This window comes from Rhineura floridana, chromosome 15 (genome assembly GCF_030035675.1).
Source record: "Rhineura floridana isolate rRhiFlo1 chromosome 15, rRhiFlo1.hap2, whole genome shotgun sequence".
Classification (NCBI taxonomy): Eukaryota; Metazoa; Chordata; class Lepidosauria; order Squamata; family Rhineuridae; genus Rhineura; species Rhineura floridana.
In genome coordinates, this window is record NC_084494.1 from 17,848,667 (window position 1) to 17,873,612 (window position 24,946).

The following is a 24,946-nucleotide window of genomic DNA, read 5'->3' on the forward strand; positions in this document are numbered from 1 at the left end:
AATACTGCTGAACTATAACTCCCATCAGCACTGGCAAGCATGGCCAATGGCCAGGGATAACGGGAGTTGTCATTCAGCAACATCAGGAGGGCCAGCGGTTCAACACACCTAATATAGCAGTGGTGGCTGGTGGGTCCAGTCTTGGTGATGCTGAAAGCACCTTGGACAGCTCCTTGAAAGTTTGGACTAAAGCCCAGAGTGGGTTCCACTGCCCCAATGGCATCAGAGCCACCAGCCACCACTGTGATATAGAAGTTGCCTAAGTCATGACTAGTTCTCGGGAGATGGGTCCCTAAGCCCCCATCTGGTAAGAAATATTAACTTTTCCTCAGAAAATAAATACTTCAAAGTTTCAGAGCTTTTCCTCTCTGGCAACCCTCCCCTTTGTTTCCTTCGGTAAATGTGCCTTTAAAAAGTTGCCATGGCACACGTTTCACCCTTAAATCTTCAGTTCAAGTTGCATTTTGTAACACCATCCACTATCATCACGCAGCCAGTGGATTATAGCTTTAATAATATCAGGGGGTATTCAATGCTGGCCCTACTCAGAGCAGATCCACTGAAATTTTTAAAGATGGCTAACTTAGGCTCATTAATTACAATGGGTCTACTCTGAGTAACATTTAGATGAATACAACCCATAACCTCTATGTAAAGAAATGGGGTTTGAGGAGGATTTTTAAAAAGGTGAGATAAGGTGTAAAACACAAAAACAACCCATTTCACAGCATTTGGGCATCTGATGGGTTGAGGCTGGGGGGCAATGGCAGCTTAAAGAATTGTGGAGGGTGGTGAAGGCAGCCCACAATTCCTTTGCAGGTCACCTCTACTTGGACCTCTGGTACTGAGCTATGCAATCTCAACCAACTGATCTGGTCTTAAGAGGTACCCATCTACAAGGAAGGAGAGATAGCACACAATGGGAGGAAGAGCCATAACTCACTGGTAGGGCACTGGGTTTGCATGTAGAAGGTCCCATGTTCAATCCCTGGCATCTCCAGGTATGATGGGAATCCTAGAAAGCCTCAGCCGGTCGGTGTAGGCCAGGGGTGGATAATTTCTGGTCCTCCAGATGTTGTTGCCCATGCTGGCTGGTGCTGATGGGAGCTGGAGTCCAACATCTGGAAGGTCAGAGGTTAGCCACCCCTGGCACAGACAATATTGAGCTAGGTGAACTAATGGACTGACTTGATATAGGGCAGTGTCCTGTGGTTCAGGGATGGGGAACTTGTAGTCCTCCAGATGTTGTTGGACTTCAACTCCCATCAGCTCCATCCCCATCAATGAATGGCTAGGGATGATGGGAGTTGGAATGCAACACCATCTGGAAGGCCACAGGTTTCCCATGCCTGCTGTATTCCTATGGGGAGTTGGGAGCATCAGGGCTGGTGGGAAGGGAAGAGGGGAATATTTATTGTCCAACGAGCACCGTCACGTTCCATATGAACAGCCTGCTGGATCAGGTCAGTGGCTGATATAGTCCAGCTTCCTGTTCTCACAGTGGCCAACCAGATGCCCATGGGAAACCCGCAAGCAAGACTTGAGCACTCTCCTCTCCAGCAGTTTCCAGCAACTGAGATGCAGAACCATGCTGCCTCCGACTGTGGAGGGAGAGCATAACAATCATGGCTAGTAGCCATCGATTCCCGAATGATGTAGGAGGGAAAGAGAGGAAAGGGGTGGGGGAAGGTATGTTTATTAAGCAAGGATTTACTGTACAAAGCCCCACTTTCTCCCCCTGCTACCCCTAACCTCTGGCTCACTGTCCAAAAGAACTCCAAAAGAAAAAAAGGGGGGGGAAGGCATGGCAGTCAGCTAAGAGGAGGCAGAACTTAAACACACAAAATCACAATTTAAAAAATCTCAGTGTGGAATTGTAAAAAAAGGGAAGGGAGGGATGATAGAGAAAGAAACAGGAGTTCAACCCCACAGGTACAAAAAAGGGATCCTTGGACCCGGCTCTGGAGAGGCAAAGGATTGTTTCTGTGGATGGCCAAGTCCCAGAGCACCCCAGTGGATGGGCTGTCCATGGTCAAGAGTCCCTGCTGGCATCCCCGGCAAGTATTATTGGTTGTCTCCTGGCTGGTACTGAGGCTCTGTGGCGGTGAAGTAGTCTTCGAGAAATGACTGGAGGTATTCAAAGGTGGGGCGCTCCTCGGGCTCCTTCTTCCAACACTGCACCATCAGCTCGTGCAACGAGAGAGGGCAATTGGCGGGGCACTGCATGCGGTAGCCCCGCTCCACTTGCTCCAGCACCTCCCGGTTGTTCATGCCTGCAGAAAAAGAACAAGGGGGTTGGCTGGACTCAGCGAAGAGCTCCAGAGGTGGACCTGTGAAGGAGGCTGTGCAAGGCAAGTGCCACAGTGGCATGCTTTAGGGTACCATTTTGGGTAGCAGAATGAGGAGCAGAGAGGTCTGACTCATGGGCAGAATCCACTGGGAAGTTCCCTGGCCCAAGCCCTATTTGAGAAATGAAGAGGAGAGGAGGAAGAGGACAAATAGTTGCATTTCAACACAACTTGCACCAGAGTGTCAGTGGGTTGTGCGAGAGGAGGAGCCATAGCTCATGGGTATGCTTTGCAAGCAGAAAGTCCCAAATTCAATTCCTGGATCTCTAACTAGAAAGGATCAGGCAGCAGATGAGGCAAAAGACCAGCTGCTAGTCAGACTAGATGGCACCAGCCTAGAGGGTCAAGGTCCGTATTGAGGGTGTTGTTGACTTATAAAGCCCTAAGTGACTTAGGACCTTGATACTTGAGGAGTGTCTATCTCTCCTATCCTGCCTGAGCACTGAGATCTTGTGGAGAGACTTTCCTTAGAATTTCATCTTGGGGTGTTGGGCATTGGCCTAGTTCACACATAAGGCTAAGCCATAGCTAGTTTCTCCAAAATTTGGTTTGTTTTCCAGCTGCTCTTGCTTTGTCCTTTTGTAGTTTGGTAAGTTGGGGTGGGGTTGTCATGGCCCCGTCAGAGGACTCCTCAGATGAGGACGACTCGGGAGTAACAGCAGCAGACCCAGGAGCAGCAGGAGACACGGAGGAGCCTCCTGAGAATCCAGCTCCTTCTCCCCCTCAGCTGCAGAGCACCCCAGATACAGCAGAGGCCCTGCAGCCAGACACAGACAGTGAACAGGATACTCCCCCCTCACCTGCAGAACGTAGACAGCAGAAAGTCACGCAGAAGAGAGGCAGGCCTGTCTCCTTAAGGCCCAAACGCTGAGGGCTCACACCTGCTGTCCATCTTGCTCTTTATAAGGCACACCTTGGCTGCAGCTTGTTGCTGACTGCAACGTCAGGCGTGGCTTGTGTGTTCCTAGTTTCCTGGCACCCTCTTTCGGACTGACCCCTTGGCACTTGATCCCGGACCTCTACTGACCTCGCTTCTGGACTCCTGACTCAGCAAGTACGCTTCGGACAAGCCTGGCCCTTATCAGCTCCCCTCCTCCTAGACCTGGCAGATTTATGGCCAGACTGCCGGCTAAGGACTTTGCTTCCCTGCCAACCACCCAGGAATTCCAGCCCCCACTGGCACTGCTGACGCAGTGTAGAGCTGACAGGGGTGGCCAAACAAACCATGGTTAAGAAAAGGTGCTGGGTTCACGTGTAACGTCAAGCTATAGTTAAAACAAACCAAGGTTCATAAGCCGACAACAAACTATGGTTTCAGATCATGGTTCCTGGGAACTGTTGTTTTGTGGGGAGGGGGGCAATTCTCAGTACATTCATCCAGTGGCAGCTGGTGACTCCATGTCAGTGGGACAGTGGAATCCACTCTAGGTTTTAGTCAGAACTTTCAAGGAGCTGTCCAAGGTGCTCAGACTAAAACCCAGAGCGGAATCCACTGCCCCACTGCCATGAAGTCACCAGCTGCCACTATCTTCACAGGATGACAATTCCCACAATTGTTCTACAATGGGAGAACTGTCACAGGGAGACAGGGTTAGGTGAGAAATTTGATTTTGTTTGCATTTTAATGAGGAACTGCCCAAGTTACACCCCTCAAACGAATATTCAAAGCAAAACCCAGCCATCTTTTGAAATTTGCACATCTCCAAATTCTGCAATGCAGTTCTCCAACCAACCAATCTGTACAAAACTGAATACATTAGGGAAAGTGTGCATAAAAATGAATATATCGGTGAAAATAATATATGAAAATGCATTCTGTTATGGAAAATTGATTGCCAAAATGTGTACATTAGTGAAAACTGTACACAAAGCATTCTCATTAGGAGACATTTACAGTAAATTGCTGCCAAATTTTCATAGGATTTTTAAAAAGTTTTTTGCAAAATGCTGTGGAGAACTGAATTTAAGATTGCGAAAATAAGCAGCAAGAAACCAGAGCTGACAGATCCCTCCCTCCCTACAGGGAGAGCTTTTACCTGGGTAGGGTACTCGACCCTTGGTCACAAGCTCTGTCAGGAGGATCCCGAAGGACCAGACATCGGACTTGATGGTAAACTTGCCATAAAGAGCGGCTTCCGGGGCTGTCCACTTGATGGGGAATTTGGCACCTGATGGGAAGTGAGATGGGAGCAGATGTTGAGGTGGTACAGAAGAAAAGACTCCCTGCCACACTGCCCAGGCTGGAAATAATTTCCTTGCTCTTTGACCTGTCCCCCTGCCAGTAGGACAGTTGAGGCCAAGGCTTTCATCTCCATGAGAGGGATGAAATCACTGGGGATTGTAAAATGGCCCTTCTCCCTCGGCATACACTATGTACGCATATCCACCAGTTGAAGAAGCAAGTCACATTAAAGCCCCCAAAACAGGTGGTGGAAATCAAACCAATACGCAAAGCAAAGCATGGCCATCTTTCGAAATCTGCACATCTCTGAATTCTGCAATGCAGTTATCAAACCAACCAATGTGTACAAAACGAAACACAATAAATCACATTTATTCTGTACTTGTGCTTTAAGCTGGAGATTTGCCTCTGGCTCGTCACAGATTTCTAGAGTGAGGCACAGCAGCTCTCCCAGCATGGCTACAGCTTCCTTAAAGAGGACAAGGCAGCTGGGAGGCTGAGACTGAACAAGCGCCCTGCTGGGAGGCTCTGCTTGGCTGTCCGTACAGCCCCGACTTTGCAGGAAGCTGCCTTATACTAAGCTGGACCGTTTGCCCATCTAGCTCAGTATGGTCTACACTGACTGGCAGGGGCTCTCCAGGGTTTCAGACAGGAGACACTCCCAAGTCCTACCTGGAGATGCTGAGGATTGAACCTGGGACCTTCTCCCTGCAAAGCAGAGGCTCTTCCACTGAGTTACGGCCCTTAGCTTCTGCCCTGCTCCATCCAACCCCATGCAGAGAAGCTGCAGTGAGGCCAGTGTTGGGAGGGCAGCTCCACCACACCACACTGCACTGCAAAATTCCCAGTGCAGCTCTTGCTGTCTACCTTACCTTCATGCCACTGACTGGCTGTGCCTACATTTCAGCACCACACCACTAAAAACAACACCTCTCCAGTCATGCCCAGTCCACCCCAGGGCACTCCTTAGGGGAAGGACCCCAGCTCAGTGGTACGGCACCTGCGTCGACTGCAGGTTTTTGAGGGGCCTTGAGCAAGGCACCCTCCACAATATCCCCTCCCTGAGATTACCACCTCCCTGCAGCAAGTCCAGGGGGCTCTTGCCAGAGGGCTCCCTGCTGGAGGGTAGGCCCTTGGCAGATGCCCAGTCATGCTGACCCTTGATGCAGGCCCTGCCCCCTTTCCACGCACAAAGTCCCAGGTTCAATCCCTGGACTGCCCAGATTAAAAAAGATCAGAGAGGAGATTATGAGAGAGAATTCTGCCCAAGAGCCTCTGCCAGAGTTGACAATACTAGGTTAAGGTGGACAAATACTGTGGCCTGGTATTAAGGCCGCTCCCTGCGTATCTTACCTGGCAAGCCTGGGAATTTACCTTGTCGCGCTGTGTATTCATTATCCTCAATGAGGCGGGCCAGGCCAAAGTCGGCAATCTTACATACTAGGTTGTCGCCCACTAGGATGTTGGCAGCACGCAGGTCCCGGTGGATGTAGTTCATCCGCTCGATGTACGCCATTCCAGCGGCAATCTTGGAAGGTGGAGAAGTAACAATGCAAGAGGGACTCAAATGATGCAGTTCATTGACCGTCCGCATTGTCTAGCCTTCCCTTGCCTTAGGCCTCTCCAGATATGGTGGGGAAAGCTGTAGCTCAACAGGAGAGCATCTGCCTTGCATGCAGAAGGTCCCCAGTTCAATCCGTGGCATCTCCAGGTAGGGCTGGGAGAGACTCCCTGCCTGAAATCCTGCAGAGCCGCTGCCAGCCAGTGGAGACAATCCTGCGCCAGATGGACCAATGGTCTGACTCAGTATAGGGCAGCTTCCTATATTTCTATGATTACAACTCCCATCATCCCTGGCGATTGGCTGTGCTGGCTGTGGCTCATGGGAATCGTAGTCCAAAATATCTGGAGGGCACCAGGTTGGAGAACGATGTCATTGTAGTCTATTACCATTTTCTAAAGAAGAGTTGCACTACTAACTCCTCCATGGCAGATTGGATAGCAGGGCGAGTCTAAGCAAAAAAACTCTCATATGCTCAGCATTTGGTTCCCAAACTGTGGTCCATGAAGCACCGGTGGTCCATGAGCTTCATTCAGGTGGTCCATCACATGCCTGCGTTGAGTATTCATACTGATGTTTAATTTGTATTTTTTTGCTTCTTCTATTTCTTACATTGTGTTTTATTGTATTACAGTTTGAATTTGATGGAATGCAAATTGTAATACAGTAAAATCCAATATAAGAAATAAGAGAAGCAATAAAAAATAAAGAATCGTACAGCATCTAGCACAGCACATTACATCTGCTAAGACAGGCAGAGAAATCATTAAGTGGTTCACCAACATCATTAGCAATTTTCAGTGGTCCATGGGGGAAAAGGTTTGGGAGCCACTGTATTTGTGAGCCACACAGCACTGGATGAAGCAGAGGTGGCTAATCTGCGGCCCTCCAGATGTTCCTGGACTCCAGCTCCCATTGTCCCTGACCATTGGCCATGATGGCTGGGGCCGATGGGGGTTGGAGTCCAACAACATCTGGAGGGCCACAGGGTCCACACCCCTGAATCTATTGACTTGGAAACACTGTGTCTCAGATAAGAATCATTATTTATTGTTGATTGATTGTATTTGTACCCCACTCTTCAGCCAAAAAGGCTCACACAGTGGCTTACATAAACCATTTCATACAAGACAGTCCCTGCCCACAGGCTTACAATCTAAAAAACACAACATACAAGGGGAAAGGGGCACAGAGGGAAGAGGAAAAAAGCAAACTCAGGCACCAGTTCTTAAAGCTCGATGATGGCAGTTCCCAAGATGTTTCTCTTTAATAGCCCTGCTATCTCTGCCTAATCTATTTTATTTATTTATTTATTTTATTTCATTTATAAACCGCCCATAGCCAATGGCTCCCTGGGCGGTGTACAACATACAATAATACAATAAATGAACAAAATCACAGATAAAAATACAAATTCATAATAACACTAAATGATATTAGCATAGCTAAAACATTAAAACAGTAAAATACATAGAAATATATTAAAATGCCTGGGAAGAATAGGAAGGTTTTAGCCTGGCGCCGAAAGGATAGCAGCGTAGGCGCCAGGCGTACCTCCTCGGGGAGACTGTTCCACAATTTGGGGGCCACCACCAGGAAGGCCCTAGATCTTGTCATTACCCTCCGAGCCTCTCGGTGAGACGGTACTCGGAGGAGGGCCTTAGATGTCGAATGAAGTGTACGGGTAGGTTCATAGCGGGAGAGGCATTCCATCAGATATTGTGGGCCCACACAGTGTAAGGCTTTATAGGTCAATACCAGCACCTTGAATCTGGCCCGGAAACAAATCGTCAACCAGTGCAAACGGGCCAGAACAGGTGTAATATGTGAGGACCGCTTGGTCCTCGTCAGTAGTCTGGCTGCTGCGTTTTGCACTAGCTGTAGCTTCCGAACCGTCTTCAAGGGCAGCCCCACGTAGAGTGCATTACAGTAATCCAATCTAGAAGTCACTAGAGCATGAACAACTGAGGCGAGGTCGTCACCGCCAAGATAGGGGCGTAGTTGGGCTACCAAACGAAGATGGTAAAACGCATTCCGAGCCACCGAGGCTACCTGAGCCTCGAGTGACAAGGAAGGGTCGAAAAGAACCCCCAAACTACGAACCTGTTCTTTCAGGGGGAGTGTAACCCCATCCAGAACAGGATAAACATCCTCCATCTGAGCGGAAAAGGCACTCACCAACAGCATCTCAGTCTTGTCTGGATTGAGTTTCAGTTTATTAGCTCCCATCCAGTCCATTATCGCGGCCAGGCAACGGTTCAGCACATCAACAGCCTCACCTGAAGCAGATGAAAAGGAGTAATAGAGTTGCGTGTCATCAGCATACTGATGGCAACGCACTCCAAAACTCCGGATGACCGCACCCAGAGGCTTCATGTAGATGTTGAAAAGCATGGGGGACAGAACCGATCCCTGAGGGACTCCACAATGGAGAGTCCAGGGTATCGAGCAATGTTCCCCAAGCACTACCTTCTGGAGACGATCCGCCAAGTAGGAGCGGAGCCACTGCCAAGCAGCACCCCCAACTCCCAACTCCGAGAGTCTCTCCAGAAGGATACCATGGTCGATGGTATCAAAAGCAGCTGAGAGATCAAGGAGAATCAACAGAGTTACACTCCCCCTGTCCCTCTCCCGACAAAGGTCATCGTACAGGGCGACCAAGGCTGTTTCTGTGCCAAAACCAGGCCTAAAACCAGATTGAAACGGATCTAGATAATCGGTTTCATCCAAGAGCGCCTGGAGCTGGCTGGCAACCACCCGTTCCAAGACCTTGCCCAGAAATGGAACATTCGCTACCGGTCGATAGTTGTTCAAATTATCTGGGTCCAAGGACGACCTCTTCAAGAGAGGTCTCACTACAGCCTCCTTGAGACAACGAGGGACAACTCCCTCACTCAAGGAGGCATTGATCACTTCCTTGGCCCAGCCGGCAGTTCCAGCCCGGCTAGCTTTAACTAGCCAAGAAGGGCAAGGGTCGAGTACCGACGTGGTTGCACGCACCAGTCCAAGCATCTTGTCAACTTCCTCAAGCTGCACCGACTGAAACTCATCCAACAACTGAGGACAAGACCGTGATCTAGGTACCTCAATGGATTCAACTGTCCTAACATTAGAGTCGAGGTCCCTACGGATGCATGCGGTTTTATTTTGGAAGTGCCCCGCAAACTCGTTGCAGCGGGCTTCAGATGACTCTGTAGTATCCTGAGGGCCAGAGTGTAAAAGCCCACGTACTACCTTAAAAAGCTCCGCTGGGCGGCATAAAGATGATCTAATAGTGGCAGCAAAATAACACTTTTTTGCTGCCCTTACCGCTTTTATATACAACTTAGTGGAGGCACTTACCAAGGCATAATTGCATCCGTTTGGAGTTCGCCTCCATCTGCACTCAAGCCTCCTCCTCTCTTGTTTCATCACTCTCAGCTCTGGGGTATACCACGGAGCTGTATGAGCTCTACATTGAAGGGGGCGTGCAGGAGCGATCGTGTCAACAGCCCGGGTCATTTCCGTATTCCACAGTTCGACCAGGGCCTCGAGAGGAGCACTAGTCTTATCAGCCGGAAAATCTCCCAGAGCCTTCTGAAAACCCAAAGGATCCATTAGTCTCCGGGAGCGGACCAACTTAATAGGTCCCCCACCTTTGCAGAGGGAAAGGGACGCCGTAAGTCTAAATCTCAGCAGGCGGTGATCTGTCCATGACAATGGGGTAGATGAAAAACACCCCACCTGCAGGTCACCATCTCCATGTCCAGTGGCGAAGATCAAATCAAGAGTATGTCCCGACACATGCGTTGGTCCAGCAGAAAATTGAGACAGCCCCATTGTTGTCATGGCGGCAATGAAGTCCTGAGCTGCCCCTGATAAGACAGCCTCGGCGTGGATATTGAAATCCCCCAGTACCAAAAGTCTAGGGGATCCCAACAACACCTCCAAGACTATCTCGGTCAGCTCAGCTAGGGAAGCTGTTGGGCAGCAAGGTGGGCGGTACACCAACAGAATTCCCAATCTGTCTCGCTGGCCCAACACAAGGTGGAGACACTCCAGGCCAGTCACCGCCTGGACAGGGTGCCTGGTGAGGAGAAAAGAACTCTTATAGACCACAGCGACCCCCCCTCCCCGGCCCTCGGATCTACCACAGTGCTGGACCATATACCCGGGTGGGCAAAGCTGGGAAAGGGCAACTCCTTCCTGCTCCCCCACCCAGGTCTCGGTTATGCATGCCAGGTCGGCGCTCTCCTCCACAATTACATCATGGACTAGGGAGGTTTTATTATATACCGACCTGGCATTTAAAAGCAGCACTTGGAGATTCGAGAGCTGGCTGATAGGACAACCCGAAATCCTGTGGATATGAGGAGAACCAAGGCTGCTGTGAGGATAAAGTGGGGAGGGGGAGAACCATGTATGCCACACGGAGTTCCTTGGAGGAAAGGTGGGATATAAATGTCATAAAGAAATCAGTGTTCTAGTTAGAAGCCCCAGGCCAGCACACAGCAGTTGCCTAAACCTCAGTGGGGGCCGCTTCTTCACTGATACCTCCCCTGCGGGGGTGGGGAGGTCTATAACAGCAAGCTAGATCTGAGATCTGCCCACCATTTAAAAAGTTCCCATAATGCCCCTGATGTAGCACCACTACAGGGCATTATGGGAAATTTGTATGTCCCCTCCCCAAACTCCAACCTCCCTATGGTCATCAGAGCATTTTTGCTGCCTATTACTGGCAAATGAGGTGGCCAGCCAGTGTACGTGGGGGCCTATCAAAGGGCACTTTGCTATGGACCCCTCAAAAGTGGAACCAATCTGATAGTTAGGGAAGGGGAGAAGGAGGAATTTACCAGCAGAGCCAAAATTGAAGACAGGCATACTTATTTATTTAGTATTTGAAGGCTTCTAGGAAGTTTTAATTTTTAATTAAATGTAACTCCCCCGCCACACACCCCTTCCAGATTACCTGGGCTGCCATGTCTACCAGCTGGGGTAACTTCAGGAAACGACCGTCCCCATCTTTCAAAAAATCCAGCAAACTCCCTGTGGAGGAGAGAGTCCAGAGGTCAGCAAGCCAGCATCTTGTTAGGACCTTTTTTCAATAATCCACCACCAGCAGCTGCCCATCCACCAGTTAGCCCAGTTCCTCTGCCCAGTCTGATTTCTACTCCCAGTTTCTTGCTGCTAACCTTCTCTTGCTATTGAGCAGCTGAGGAATGAGGTCTGTCAGCTTTAACCTGGTGTTAGACTACAACTCCCATCAGCCCCAGCCAGCATAGGAAATGATCAGTTGTAGTCCAATAACATCTGGGTGGGAGGGTGGTTGCAGCACTAGGTTGGGGAAGGCTTAATGCATATGATGGAACCATTTCATGAGAGCCTGGACAACTGGGCTAGTGCAGGGGTAGCCACTCCCATCATCCCTGACCATTGGCCATGCTGGCTGGGGTTGATGGGAGTTGGAGTCCAACAAGATCTGGGGGGCACCACATTGACTATCCCTGGGCTAGTCCATCACTGGTTTTATATTGGGCTAGAAAGCCTCCTAGTACACAGGGATCCAACTCCTCTCAGTACCATGCAGAATTCCTCATTTTTATTTTATTTTAGGGAAAATATTATTACATAGCGACGGGCATTGCCCGGCCCTCCTCTCTTGAGGGAATGGGTTGGGCTGGTGTTCTCCTTTGGCCGGCGCCTAGCAGCTGACTTAGAACTGGTGCGGATCAGGGGAATCCAACAGTTTAATTATTATGTAGCAGTCCAGTTCAAACATAATAGCAAACCATTGTGCTGCAGGGACAAGCCTACAGAAGTCTCACACTGACATGCCCTCCCTCCTACAAATCCCTCCCTCTTTCTCAGCTGCGAGGAGAATTGGAAACAGTCCTTTTCTGCTTTTAAACAAATTAAAGTTCTCTGCTATTTAATCCTGGGGAACTATGGTTTATTGAAACTATGGTTTAGTCAGTTAGGACCAGGACTGACTTAAGCCAGAACCAAATAGTGGTTTCTGATCATAGCTTGTTTTCAAGCCATGGTTTCAACAAAATATAGTCCCATGAGTTTGGAGAGAACAGGCAACTGTGGTTTGTTTAAAAGTGGGAAAAGATACTTTTAATCTCCTCCTGGTGACCACATGAGAGGAGGGAAAAAGAAGTGTATATGAGTCTGAAGCTTGTACTGGCTTGTTCACGTAGTGGGAAACTATGGCTTTCTGTTACATCTGAACCAGGCCTATGTTTACCTTTCTCTTACACGGATGTCCCTCTCAGGTCTCCCAGCCTGAGAAGCAGCCTAGTGCTTTATTCCAACTCAAACAAGGAGGTGCTGACCAGATTTGTTAGCCCAATGACCTGGAAGCAGAGGTACTGGTGAATGACCCAAGCCCCAACATCATGACCTGAGCTAGTCAGATCAGGGACCCTTGAGCCTGAGACCACTGAACTGCAGCCCCTGGAATCTGTACCATCAGAGCCTGCATCCCTCCCCAGGCCCCAGGAGCCAATCCCCTCCACCCCTTCCCCCATGTCAGCCCATCAGTTTACGCACTGGGTCTGGAGAGAACTGTCTCAGAGGAAGAGAAGTGCTACGCTCCAATCCACAGGCCTGTCCCATTAAGGTCTTCCAACGCCTTAAGGAAAGGGTGGAGCCTAAGAGGGCATATCTGGCCATGGAGACATAAAAGGCTTCAATCCAGCCTCAATGGAGTACTGTAAGTTGCTCACTTGGAGCTTTCCATGGCACTGAAATGTGGGAAAATAGGAAGCTGCCTTACATTGAGTTAGGGTCATTGGTCCATCTAGCTTGGTATGGTCTACATTGACTGACTATGGCTCTCCAGGGTTTCAAAAGGGTCTCTCCCAGCCCTACCTGGAGATGCCAGGGATTGAATGTGGGACCTACTGCATTCAAGGCAGATCCTCTGCCACTGAGCCACGGCCCTTCCCCACTTTCTGGCTTGCCTCAGGTGCTGTGGCCTGTTTGCAAAAGACAGGTCCATCTCATCCCATTCCACTGGTCTCCCATTTGGATTGCTAAGCAAGTCTCTATAGCTTCAGAAAAGCTATCCCTGGTGTTGTTCTCAGGCTAGTCGCTTAAGAACTTTCAAGGAGCTGTCCAAAGTGCTTCAGCACCATGGGCAGCTCCTTGAAATTTCAGACTGAAACCCACAGTGGGTTCCACTGCCTCACTGACCTGGTGCCAGCAGCTGCCACTGTCCAAAGCTAACCCTATGTTTTGTAGGAGCCAGTTCCATAGCTTAAAGCAGTGGTTCTCAAACTTTTTTGGTTTGCGGCGCACTGTAAAACATAAAAAAAATTTCTGGCGCACTTTGTTTACAAAATTAAAAATATATTATTATATTTTAAACTATGAATAAATATAAACTATAGAAAATATTACTTACCCTATACAAATGAGTTTCTTCTCATTTTTAAAATATACTTTCATAATATTTGAGGCACACCTAGTCACCTCTTAGGGCACACCAGTGTGCCTGGGCGCACCGTTTGAGAATCACTGGCTTAAAGTATGCATTGTACAGAGTAGCACTTCTTTGTCTGACTTGCATTTCCCACCATTGACCTGACTTGCATTTCCACCAGTCCCCCAACCCAGACATCTATTTGCCCACCCACCACCCTGCCAGCCATCTGTGTATCCAGAGGCATCACACCCTCTCCGCAGCCCTGGCATTGACCACAACAGCATTGCCGCACCTTGGCTCATGAACTCGGTGACAATGTAGATGGGCTCCTCCGACACCACGGCGTACAGCTGCACCAGCTTGTCATGCCGGAGGCGCTTCATAATCTGAGCCTCTTCCAGGAAGGCTTCTGGAGACATGGTACCCGGCTTCAGTGTTTTCACCGCTACTTTCGTGGTGCCGTTCCAAGTGCCTGGAGCCAGCAAGAAGCATTGACAGGGTCACTGGGGGTATTGGTAGCCCCCCCCCACTGAATTGGCGGCCCTCCCCTGTGCTCCCTACCCTGCCTCATGGGGAAATGGAGATGGATGGGGGAAAGCCATGGCCGGATCAGAATGGTGCTAACTACAAAGAGAAACGACAAGGAAATGAGTGATGGAAGGAATGCCTTCATTCTGAAGAACCCAGTTCAGAAGGGTCAATGCCAGCCCCACCCTTCCTCAGCCATCCAGCTGGGGAGCAATAATTTTCTAGCAAGCATCTACCCTTCCCAAGGGGTGGTGGTGGTTCCAGATTGTCATTATTTTCAGATGAGATTCAATCAAATTCAGGTTGCACAATTCTAGTTGACTGGAAGCTCTTGGGCAACAAACATTTCTTGGGAAGGTGCAAAGCCAGCACCATATCCTGTACTTGCACAATCTGATTGTGGAATAGGCACAGGCCTGCATGGGCACCCACCGGCTGCTCTTTAAAGCTACATGGAGTTGTCTGTACCAAGGAAGATCACTGGCCCATCTCACCTAGTTCTGTTCCGAATAGCAGTAGCTTTGCAAGGGTCGAGGCACAGAGTTTTCCCTGGCCCTTTCACTTTCAGATCCTCTGGAGATGCCAGTGACTAGAGCAGAGATGGGGAACCTGTGGCCCTCTAGTTCTTGCTGGACTACAACTCCCAGCATTCCTGTCACGCTGGCTGGGGCTGATGGGAGTTGGAGTCTCTTGTGAGAACCAGTGTGGTGTAGTGGTTACAGTGCTGGACGATGACTGGGAGACCAGGGTTCAAATCCCTACTTGGCCATGAAGCTTGCCAAGGGTATTGGTGGGGGGCTTCCAGCAAATTTGTGGCACTCCCCTGTACTTCCTTGGGCTAGTCACTGTCTCTCAGCAAACTTACCTCACAGGGTTGTTGTGAGAATAAAATGAAGAGGGAGGAGGACCAGCTAGACCACCTTGAGCTCCTTGGAGGAAAGGTGGGATATAAAGGTAATCATGATCATATGAACAGCTGCAGGTTCTCCATCCCTGGACTAGACTTAGGATCTTCTACGTACAATACATGATGTCTTCTTCTGCTACTGAGCTATGGCCTTGCCAAATGAGGCAGGGCAATGATTTGTCCTAGGTATAAAATCAGCAGCAGTTGCCTGACCCTAAAATGCACCCTTCCCCCCGTGGGCTTATGCCACCATGCCTCCTTATTTATGTAGGCTCCATGCTACAGAATAACCCTTGGCAGCCCCACCTTACCCATCCACACATCTCCAAAACATCCCATGCCAAGCTTCTCATCAAAGCGTATGGACTCGCGTGCAATCTCCCACGCGTCTTTAGACAGGCCCATAGTCTGGGGCTTCGGAAAGTGGCAGACCTTTGTTAGTAGGTGGCAGAGACCGTCATTGTACTCTGTAAGGGGTGGGATGGGGATGGAGATGGGAGGGAGAGAGAATGCGAGATGGGAAATGGAGTGATGAATTCAGCATGCACCTGGGAGAGACAGCTGGAGCCCTGGAGGAGGAAGAGGAAGAGCACAGCACCAGGCCCCATGTTATATCAGACGGCTATATTTGCTTTGACCACCAGGTGGTGCCTTTTGCTTACTTTTAGAGTAGCAGTGGCCAAATACAGATAACAGTGAACTCTCTTTACAAGGGCAGGCTTCCCTTTCCAGGATGTAGAAAAAGAGCATTTGGGCAGGTTCAAGCTTGTGTGCTGAAATTACCTGCACAACACGATTTAAAGGTAAAGCCCTGCCACTCCTATTCAAGTTATTAATGAAGAGGCAAGCTGCAGCCATTTCTCCACCTGAACAAATCTATTGCAAAAAAAAAAAAAGTTTCTTGCAATGCCTGCCTAGACAGGAGAAGGGAACTTCAGGCTCGGGGGCAAATGTGGCCCTTCAAGCCTCCCCATCTGGCCCTTGGAACTCTCCCCAGGCCATACCCCTCACTAGCCCTGATTTGCACCCTCCTTGATTCTTTTTATCAGGCTAGAATGTGCCCTTGAACATCGATTAAGCCTCTTGCTTGCCTGAATGGAGGATAGAGAGGCATGTGTGTGTATATGTAGAAACTAGCCTGCTCTGCAAAGGCAACACGTACATCCATTGCTCTGCCCACTTTTGCCTCTGGCCTCGCCCACTGCTGGTACGTGGCCCTTGAAATATGGTTTACAAGTGAATGCGGCCCTCAGGGTGAACGTGGTCCCCCACCTGATTTAGACATTATGGGGGAGCAAATTGTCTCTTTAGTGAGGAACTCAATTTCCTGGGGGGGCCCCTCTGAAATGGAAGCTTTGGATGGGCTACTTTTGGATGTGAAGTTCTTTTTGCTATTTTTACTTGGTTGGTGAGCTTGATACGCACTTAATCTTTTGGGTATGTTAAAAGAGCTGTTAATTGCTTCTCTGTTTTTTAGCATTATATTGTAGTGGCGTTATACTTTTTATTTTGTGTTGTTAATGTACAGTACTACTTTAGACGGTTTTGTTTTTTACGTGAACAACTGTGAGCACAGATGTATTTATGGTAAATGTGGCACATCAACAAACTGGCTATGACTAAGGCTGCAAACACACTGCACATTTAAAGCACATTCTTTCTCCCAAAGAATCCTGGGAACTGTAGTTTACCCCTTACAGACCTACAATTCCCAGCACACTTAACGGCAGTTCCTAGAACTCTTTGGGGGAAGCCTTGTGCTTTAAAGTTGTGGTGCTGTAATCTCACTTCATGGTGGCTTTTCCATTCTGGAAAGAATATGTCAAGTCGTGGAGCGTTGCCCTTTTCTTTTCTAGAAAGGCACAATAATGCAAGGAAGTTTGCAGGCCCTCATGGCAGGAATGCAATGATGACCACTAGCTTGGATGGATTTAAAAGAGGATTAGACAAATTCACGGAGGATAAAGCGATCAGCAGCTACTAGCCACAGTGGCTCCGCTCCGCCCTAGAGGCAGTACACCTCTGAATGCCAGTGGCTGGGAATCACAAGTGGGGAGAGTGCCCTTGCACTCAGGTCCTGCTTGCGGGTTCCCATGGGCATCTGGTTGGCCACTCTGAGAACAGGATGCTGGACTAGATGGGCCACTGGCCAGATCCAGCAGGGCTCTCCTGATGTTCTTATGCTCCAGGGATGGCATTTTGTGTCTGTACGCTCACCTCAACTCCCCACCCTGTGGCCGGCCTCTAGCCTGGGGCTTTCATCCTCTTCCTCCAGACTCAGCCTCCCCAGTTCTCGTAGCTAGTCCTACCCATCCACACTTCCCCAAACTGCCCGTTGCCCAGTTTCTTGATGAGCTGTAGCGATTCGCGCGGGATCTCCCAAACATCTTTGGTTTTGACGGACAGGTCCGCCAGCTTGGGCATCCCCTTGTGGCATGGCACAGCCAGGCGGCAGCACAGCCCTGCAGCTCTCTCTTGAAGAAGGAGCCCCGGGTAGCAAGGATGGAGGGCAAAAAAGGGGAGATATGCATTTTTTTAAAAAAAAGGAAGAAAAGAAAAAGAGAAAGACTGGTGAGATAGCAGATGTGGATCAAGTTGGTGGTCACCAAGGAAACAAATATACTTTTTCACCACCGGGTTAGGCTTTTCTTTTCTAGATCGGCCACTCAGAGCAGCACCGGCAGGGTGCTGAGGCGTAAGCGTCATACAGTGGATCTATTGGGCACCTGCTTTTTTCGGCACCAGGAAATACTGCAAAGGAGAGCGGTTATAGCAAGCGGCGATCATACACTTAAGGGGTAGCAAAACTGTTGCAGTCATCGGATCCACTCGTAGCCATTTCAAATCCCCGTTAGATACCTATTAAAGCTCAGTAGGATGAAGGTCACATGCACATCATACATTTAAAGCACATTTCCAGCACTTTAACAGTCATGGCTTCCCCCAAAGATTCTTGGGAGCTGTAGCTTACCCCCCCCCCAGACTTCCAATTCCCAGCACCCTTAAGAAGCTACAGTTCCTAGGACTCTTTGGGGGAAGCCATGTGCTTTAAAATGTGTGGTATGGATGTGACTGAAATCCCTTTGGCACACAGAAGGGACCAGAGACATCGTCTGAGCCTGGGATCATCCTCCAGGTGTGGGGGACCTTTGGCCCAGCTCTCTTCATCCTTGGCTATGAACCATGCTTGCGAGGGCTGATGGGAGTGTTGGACAGGTACACACATGTGGATGATGCCTTTTGCTTTCAATGGCACATGCGTCACAAATCCTTAAACCAGCTTGCGCCTGAGCATGGACATCCAGTTGTCCATTGTTTTAACCACTGGCAGGAAATAAATAGGACAGAATCAGATAAAGGGTGAGTTTAGGATAATTTGTCCACACCAAGAAAACTTCAGTAACCGATATTGTCAGGTTTGATTTCTGCCTGCATCCCTGTGGTTTGAAGCTCTTATGGGGGTCTTCTAGGGTCTAATGCTGGCTTCTCCATGCATTTCCAAGCAAAAGGCAGTATAGTGCAGTGCTTAGAGAGGCATGGGAAGCCTATGGTTCAGTGTTCTAATCTGGCCCAACAGGGGTCCCAATTTGGGCTGTGAGGCAGTTTTCCCCACACCACAACTACCTGCCTCAGACCTGATATTATGTGTGATGTCAGGTGTGGGGCAGGTAAGGCACGGCTCGAAAGGAACAGTCAGAAGTTTAAAGTGAGCTTCCAATTGTTCCTTTGCAAGCAGGGCTTGCTGTCACTGCTGATCAGCTGATTTATGCTGATAGTGCACCTTCAAAAGGGCTGTGAGCACCACTTTGCCCATCTGCAAGTGCAGTTTCGATGGAAATGTGGTGCCATCTAGATGTTTTGGCCTATGGCTTCCATCATCCCTGACCATTGGGCTATGCCTGTTGAGGCTGATCGGAGTTTGGAGTCCAAACCATTTGGAGGTAACCAGGTTGGGGAAAGATGGTCTGCATTAACTGCCAGCAGCTCTCCCAGGGTTTCCCACCCTCAGTGGTATAGTTGCCCTGGGTCTTGGGGGGTCTTAGACCCCTAACATTTTTGGGAACCAGGCCCCAGCAGGGCCCTATGTCTTCAAAATCCTGTGAGCCAATCAGCATGAAAGGGGAGCATGCTGGCCACTGAAAAGAGTCTTCTAACATGCTTCCTTGTCCTTTCCTTCTGATTGGAACTAATCAGAGTGAAGGGAGGTGAGTCAGCCACTGAGAAGACTCTTCTCAGTAGCTAACACTCCCCTTCATGCCGATTAGCTCCTAGGGATGTCTGCTGTGGTGGGAGAAGGCATTAACAAAGATAGAGAAACAGAAAGCCATATTCAGACCTGGCCAGATTATAATCCTAGAAGGTTCTATAATCTTAGAAGGGGTGTAGCTGAGAGGTGGAATGGCTGTGACTATCATGAAGGAACCCTGCACTTCTGAATTTGCTACTACACTACTGGTGAGAAAAGGAGGGGGGAACCCCAGGATGTCAAAAGGAAAAAACGTAGATGATGAAATTCCAAATGGATTTAATAAAAAAAAGTTTTTAAAAGAAATGTGCCCAACGCGTTTCGGCTAGACAAATCTCAGCCTTCGTCAGGGGCTAAAACAAATAAATATAAAGCACAATCAGTAGACAGTCTGTATCAAATCTCTATGTACAATATATATCTGAACCACGAACAGGGATAGAAAGGACAATCTGAATAGTCACGTACCAAATGTGGAATCTTTGAAGTCATTCAATAGTCACAAAATATACAACTGGAGCAAATAGGCTATGACTCTGCACATAAAAGTGAATCTAGTAAAGGTATTAATGGAAAATGCCAGGTTATGTACAGTGGCTCATAAAAAGTCTCCGTAAGTGTACTGATTAAGGAATTCATCACAGCGGTGTGTAAGGGATCGTCTCCAAGTATGAAAACTTATAGAAGAGGAAGAAACTCTATATCTTCATTCAGCGCATTGGGAACGAGCGTGTTAAGTTCCAAAATCCATGCAATTTCTTTTCTCAAAAGAGTATGAGTGTTGTGCATAATTTTTTTCTAGAGCCCAAAACTTAAAGTCTGCAAGGGAATGTCCACAATTAACAAAATGTTCAAGGGTGCACCTGATCTTTTATGTCTAATACTGTTTAGATGTTCACCTATCCGTACTTTGAGAGCTCTGCAAGTCTGGCCAACGTACAATTTAGGGCAGCTGCATTGTATGATGTAAACCACGTTAGACGTGTTACATGTTGAAAAATGTTTTAAAGTGTACTGCTGCTGGTTACAGGGGTTGGTGAAACCTAATGATTTCTGTGTGTACCTGCAGTAGGTGCAGTGCCCACATGGATGGTGCCCCGTGGGTGCAGAGGTGCCCACAATAGTCCTGGGGTGGTGTGGAGTCTCCCTAAAGGTACATCTAATTAGAATGTCTCTGATGTTTCTGGTCCTTTTAAATGAAATCATAGGTTTTCCAAGGCAGCCAGGAATGTGTTGTACAAGGTACCAGTATCTGTGAATGCTATTCTGTAACTTGTTAGTGATGTGATTAAAAGTCAAGTTACAGTGCAGACGTTCAGAGGTGGGTTTGTGTATAGGATGTAAAAGATCTGGACGTCTTTGATGTAAAGCTCTCCTGTAGCTGTCTTCTATGATTTGTTGTGAATAGCCCCTATTTGCCAGCTGGTGTTTAAGGGACAGGGAGTGGGCTATCCACAACAAAGAGCAGAGTCTTTGTAGAGTCATAGCCTCTTTGCTCCAGTTGTATATTTTTTGACTATTGAATGACTTCAAAGATTCCACATTTGGTACGTGACTATTCAGATTGTCCTTTCTATCCCTGTTCATGGTTCAGATATATATTGTAGGTAGAGATTTGATACAGACTATCTACTGGTTGTGTTTTATATTTATTTGTTTTAGCCTCTGACGAAGGCTGAGATTTGTCTAGCTGAAACGTGTTGGGCACATTTCTTTAGAAACTTTTTTTCTAGACCCAGGCCCTGCAGGAGAAAGAAAGCATCGCCCCAAGGGAAGGAGAGGCTGCTGCTGCTGTGCTGCTGCTGCTGCGGGACCACCACCTCCACCACCCTTCCCAGAGGGACTTCTGCCTGGCAGGACCAGGCCCCAGGTACCCAGCCAGCCAGGACTGATTCTTACCACCTGTCCCTCTTTGGAGGGATACATAAGCCGGCTGGCTGAGGTGGCCTGGGAGACCCAGGCCCTGCAGGAGAAAGAAAGCATCGCCCCAAGGGAAGGAGAGGCGGCTGCTGCTGCTGCTGCTGCTGCTGCTGCTGCTGCTGCTGCTGCTGCTGCTGCTGCTGCTGCTGCTGCTGCTGCTGCTGCTGCTGCTGCTGCTGCTGCTGCTGCTGCTGCTGCTGCTGCTGCTGCTGCTGCTGCTGCTGCTGCTGCTGCTGCTGCTGCTGCTGCTGCTGTGCTGCTCCTTTCTTTTTCTTTTTCTTTACTTTTTGTTGGTGTGTTGATGCAATTTGAGATGAATGGGTGCCTGATTATATGAATGTATGTTTGTTTATATGCTGTATATATGGCTGTATATATAGCTGTTTTTATACGTTTAATTGTTGTATATTTTAGTTGTATTATGTGCTTCAGAGAGAGTTTTATCCATCAGGCGGGGAGACTTGAGGGGGCCCCAATTGCCGTAGTGACGGGCAAAGGAAGGTATGGCGCTGTGAGAAGGACGTGCCAGGTAAGGGGAACGCGGTCCAGACATGTTGTGGCTGTGCCTTGTTCCGGTCCTTCCCACACCCGCAAGGTCGTTGGTAGTCCTATCAGCCAACTCTCAGATCTCCAGTTGCTGTTATTAAATGCCAGATCGGTATATAATAAAACCTCCCTCGTCCACGATTTGATTGTGGATGAGGCAGCCGATCTGGCATGTATAACCGAGACCTGGGTGGGTGAGCAGGGAGGAGTTGGTCTCTCTCAGCTCTGCCCACCGGGGTACCTGGTCCAGCATCATGGTAGATCTGAGGGTCGGGGAGGTGGGGTTGCTGTTGTCTATAAGAGTTCCATCTCACTCACCAAGCACCATGTTCATTCAGTTACTGGCCTGGAGTGTTTACACCTTGTGTTGGGCCAGAGGGACAGGCTGGGAATCTTTTTGGTGTACCGCCCACCTTGCTGCCCAATGGCTTCCCTAACTGAGCTGGCGGAAGTGGTCTCGGATATATTGTTGAGGTCCCCCAGACTAATAGTACTGGGGGATTTCAACATTCATGCCGAGACCACTTTGTCTGGCGCGGCTCAGGACTTCATGGCTTCCATGACAGCCATGGGGCTGTCTCAATATGTTAGTGGTCCAACACATGTATCGGGGCACACTCTAGACCTTGTTTTTGCTACTGAGCATGGGGAAAGTGATCTGGATGTGGGGAGTTTTACAACACTCCCTTTGTCATGGACAGACCACTGCTTGCTGAAGTTTAGACTTTCAGTAACCTCTTCCCTCTGCAAGGGTGGGGGACTTATTAAAATGGTCCGCCCCCGGAGACTAATGGATCCTGAAGGTTTTCAAAGGGCTCTGGGGGATTTTCCGGCTGATAGGACTGGCGCTCCTGCTGAAGCCCTGGTCGCTCTGTGGAATACGGAGATGACCCGGGCTGTAAACACGATCGCTCCTGCACGCCCTCTCCTGTGTAGAGCTCATACAGCTCCATGGTATACTCCGGAGCTGAGAGCGATGAAGCAAGATAGGAGGAGGCTTGAGCGGAAATGGAGACGAACTCCCGACGGATACAATTATGCGCTGGTTAGTGCTTCAACTAAGCTCTATGTAGGAGCAGTGAAGGCAGCTAAAAAACATCATTTTGCTGCCACTATTAAATCATCTCTTTGCCGCCCAGCGGAGCTCTTTCGAGTTGTCCGGGGGCTTCTCCATTCAAATCCTCCGGACAGGGTGGAATCATCAGAGGCCCGCTGTAATCAGTTTGCCGATCACTTCCAGAATAAGATCTCATGTATCCGCCGGGACCTAGACTCTCAAGTTATAGCAGTAGATCCTAGTGAGGTGTCCGGAGCACAGTCTTGTCCTGTTTTGTTGGATGAGCTTCAGTTGGTTCAACTCGAGGACGTGGACAAGGTGCTTGGACAGGTACGTGCAAACACTTCGATACTGGATCCTTGCCCCTCCTGGCTGATAAAAACTAGCAGGAATGGAACAGGTAGCTGGGCCAAGGAAGTGATAAATGCCTCTTTACGAGAGGGAGTGGTCCCGGGCTGTCTGAAAGAGGCAGTGGTGAGACCACTCCTGAAAAAGCCTTCCTTGGACCCAGACAATTTTAACAGCTACAGGCCAGTGGCGAATGTTCCATTCCTGGGCAAGGTCTTGGAACGGGTGGTTGCTGGCCAGCTCCAGGCGCTATTGGATGAAACTGATTATCTAGATCCATTTCAATCGGGTTTTAGGCCCGGTTTTGGCACTGAGACAGCCTTGGTCGCCCTGTACGATGACCTATGTCGGGAAAGAGACAGAGGGAGTGTAACTCTGTTGATTCTCCTTGATCTCTCAGCGGCTTTTGATACCATCGACCATGGTATCCTTCTGGAGAGGCTCGCGGAGTTGGAGGTACTGCTTGGCAGTGGTTCCGCTCCTACTTGGCGGGTCGTCTCCAGAAGGTAGTGCTTGGGGAACATTGCTCGACACCGCGGGCTCTCCAATATGGGGTCCCGCAGGGGTCAGTTTTGTCCCCCCTGCTTTTTAATATCTACATGAAGCCGTTGGGAGAGGTCATCAGGAGTTTTGGAGTGCGTTGTCATCAGTATGCTGATGACACGCAGCTCTACTTCTCCTTTTCATCTTCTTCAGGTGAGGCTGTCGATTTGCTGAACCGTTGCCTGGCCTCGACAATGGACTGGATGAGAGTTAACAAACTGAAGCTCAATCCAGACAAGACTGAGATGCTGTTGGTGGACGGGTTCTCTGATCGGATGGTGGATATATACCCTGTCCTGGACGGGGTTACACTCCCCCTAAAGGACCGGGTTCGTAGTCTGGGAGTCTTTTTAGACTCTTCCCTCTCACTTGAGGCTCAAGTAGCCTCGGTGGTTAGGAATGCGTTTTACCAACTTCGGTTGGTAGCCCAGCTACGTCCCTATTTGAGTAAAGAGGACCTTACATCAGTGGTACATGCTCTGGTAACCTCACGTTTGGATTACTGTAATGCGCTTTACGTAGGGCTACCTTTGAAGACAGTTCGGAAGCTACAACTAGTGCAAAATGCGGCGGCCAGATTGCTGACAAGGACCAAGCGGTCCGAGCATATAACACCTGTTCTGGCCAGCTTGCACTGGTTGCCAATATGTTTCCGGGCTAGATTCAAAGTGTTGGTATTAACCTATAAAGCCTTATACGGTGCGGGACCACGATACCTTGCGGAACGCCTCTTCCGATATGAACCGGCCCGTGCACTACGTTCTGCTACGAAGGCCCTCCTCCGGGTTCCAACTCACAGGGAGGCCCGGAGGGTGATGACAAGATCTAGGGCCTTCTCAGTGGTGGCCCCCGAACTATGGAACAGTCTCCCTGAGGAAGTACGCCTGGCGCCGACTCTGCTTTCCTTCCGGCGCCAGGTCAAAACCTTCCTATTCTCTGAAGCATTTTAAGTTACATTGATCTAATTTTAATAATGTTTATTGTATTGTTGATTGTATTTTAATATTATTTTGTTATTCATTGTATTTTTATACTATTTTATGTTCACCGCCCAGAGAGCTATCGCTAGTCGGGCGGTATATAAATTTAATAAATAATAATAATAATAATAATTTTTCATTAAATCCATTTGGAATTTCACCATCTACGTTTTTTCCTTTTGACATCCTCTGGTTCCCCCCTCCTTTTCTCACCTCTGCCTCTTTGGATGCCATCCACTCCTGCTAACCACCCCTACTACACTACTGCCCAGACTTAGCAGGAAATGCTGGGGATTTGACTTGAGCAATGACACATGGCAACCCTCACAGTCTCATGGTTAGGAATGAAGGATCCCAGCAGTGGAGACT

General features: G+C 49.0%; 1 protein-coding gene across 5 annotated transcripts in view; it reads right to left on the reverse strand.

The window, feature by feature from the left end:
- Positions 1–1,680: 1,680 nt before the first annotated feature.
- The window catches only part of FGR (FGR proto-oncogene, Src family tyrosine kinase), a 97,733-nt gene continuing 74,467 nt past the window's right edge, over positions 1,681–24,946 (reverse strand). For 3 of the 5 annotated variants that reach the window (XM_061598000.1, XM_061597998.1, XM_061597999.1), the window contains 6 exons: positions 17,247–17,411; positions 13,795–13,974; positions 11,040–11,116; positions 5,905–6,058; positions 4,385–4,516; positions 1,681–2,273 (listed from right to left, as the gene is read on the reverse strand). In XM_061598000.1, the coding sequence (XP_061453984.1) occupies positions 2,065–2,273; positions 4,385–4,516; positions 5,905–6,058; positions 11,040–11,116; positions 13,795–13,974; positions 17,247–17,411 (917 nt within the window). In that variant the 3' untranslated portion in view covers positions 1,681–2,064. Of the gene's footprint in view, positions 2,274–4,384; positions 4,517–5,904; positions 6,059–11,039; positions 11,117–13,794; positions 13,975–15,248; positions 15,405–17,246; positions 17,412–24,946 lie in introns of all 5 variants that reach the window. The other 2 variants (XM_061598001.1, XM_061598002.1) reach the window with 2 other exon arrangements.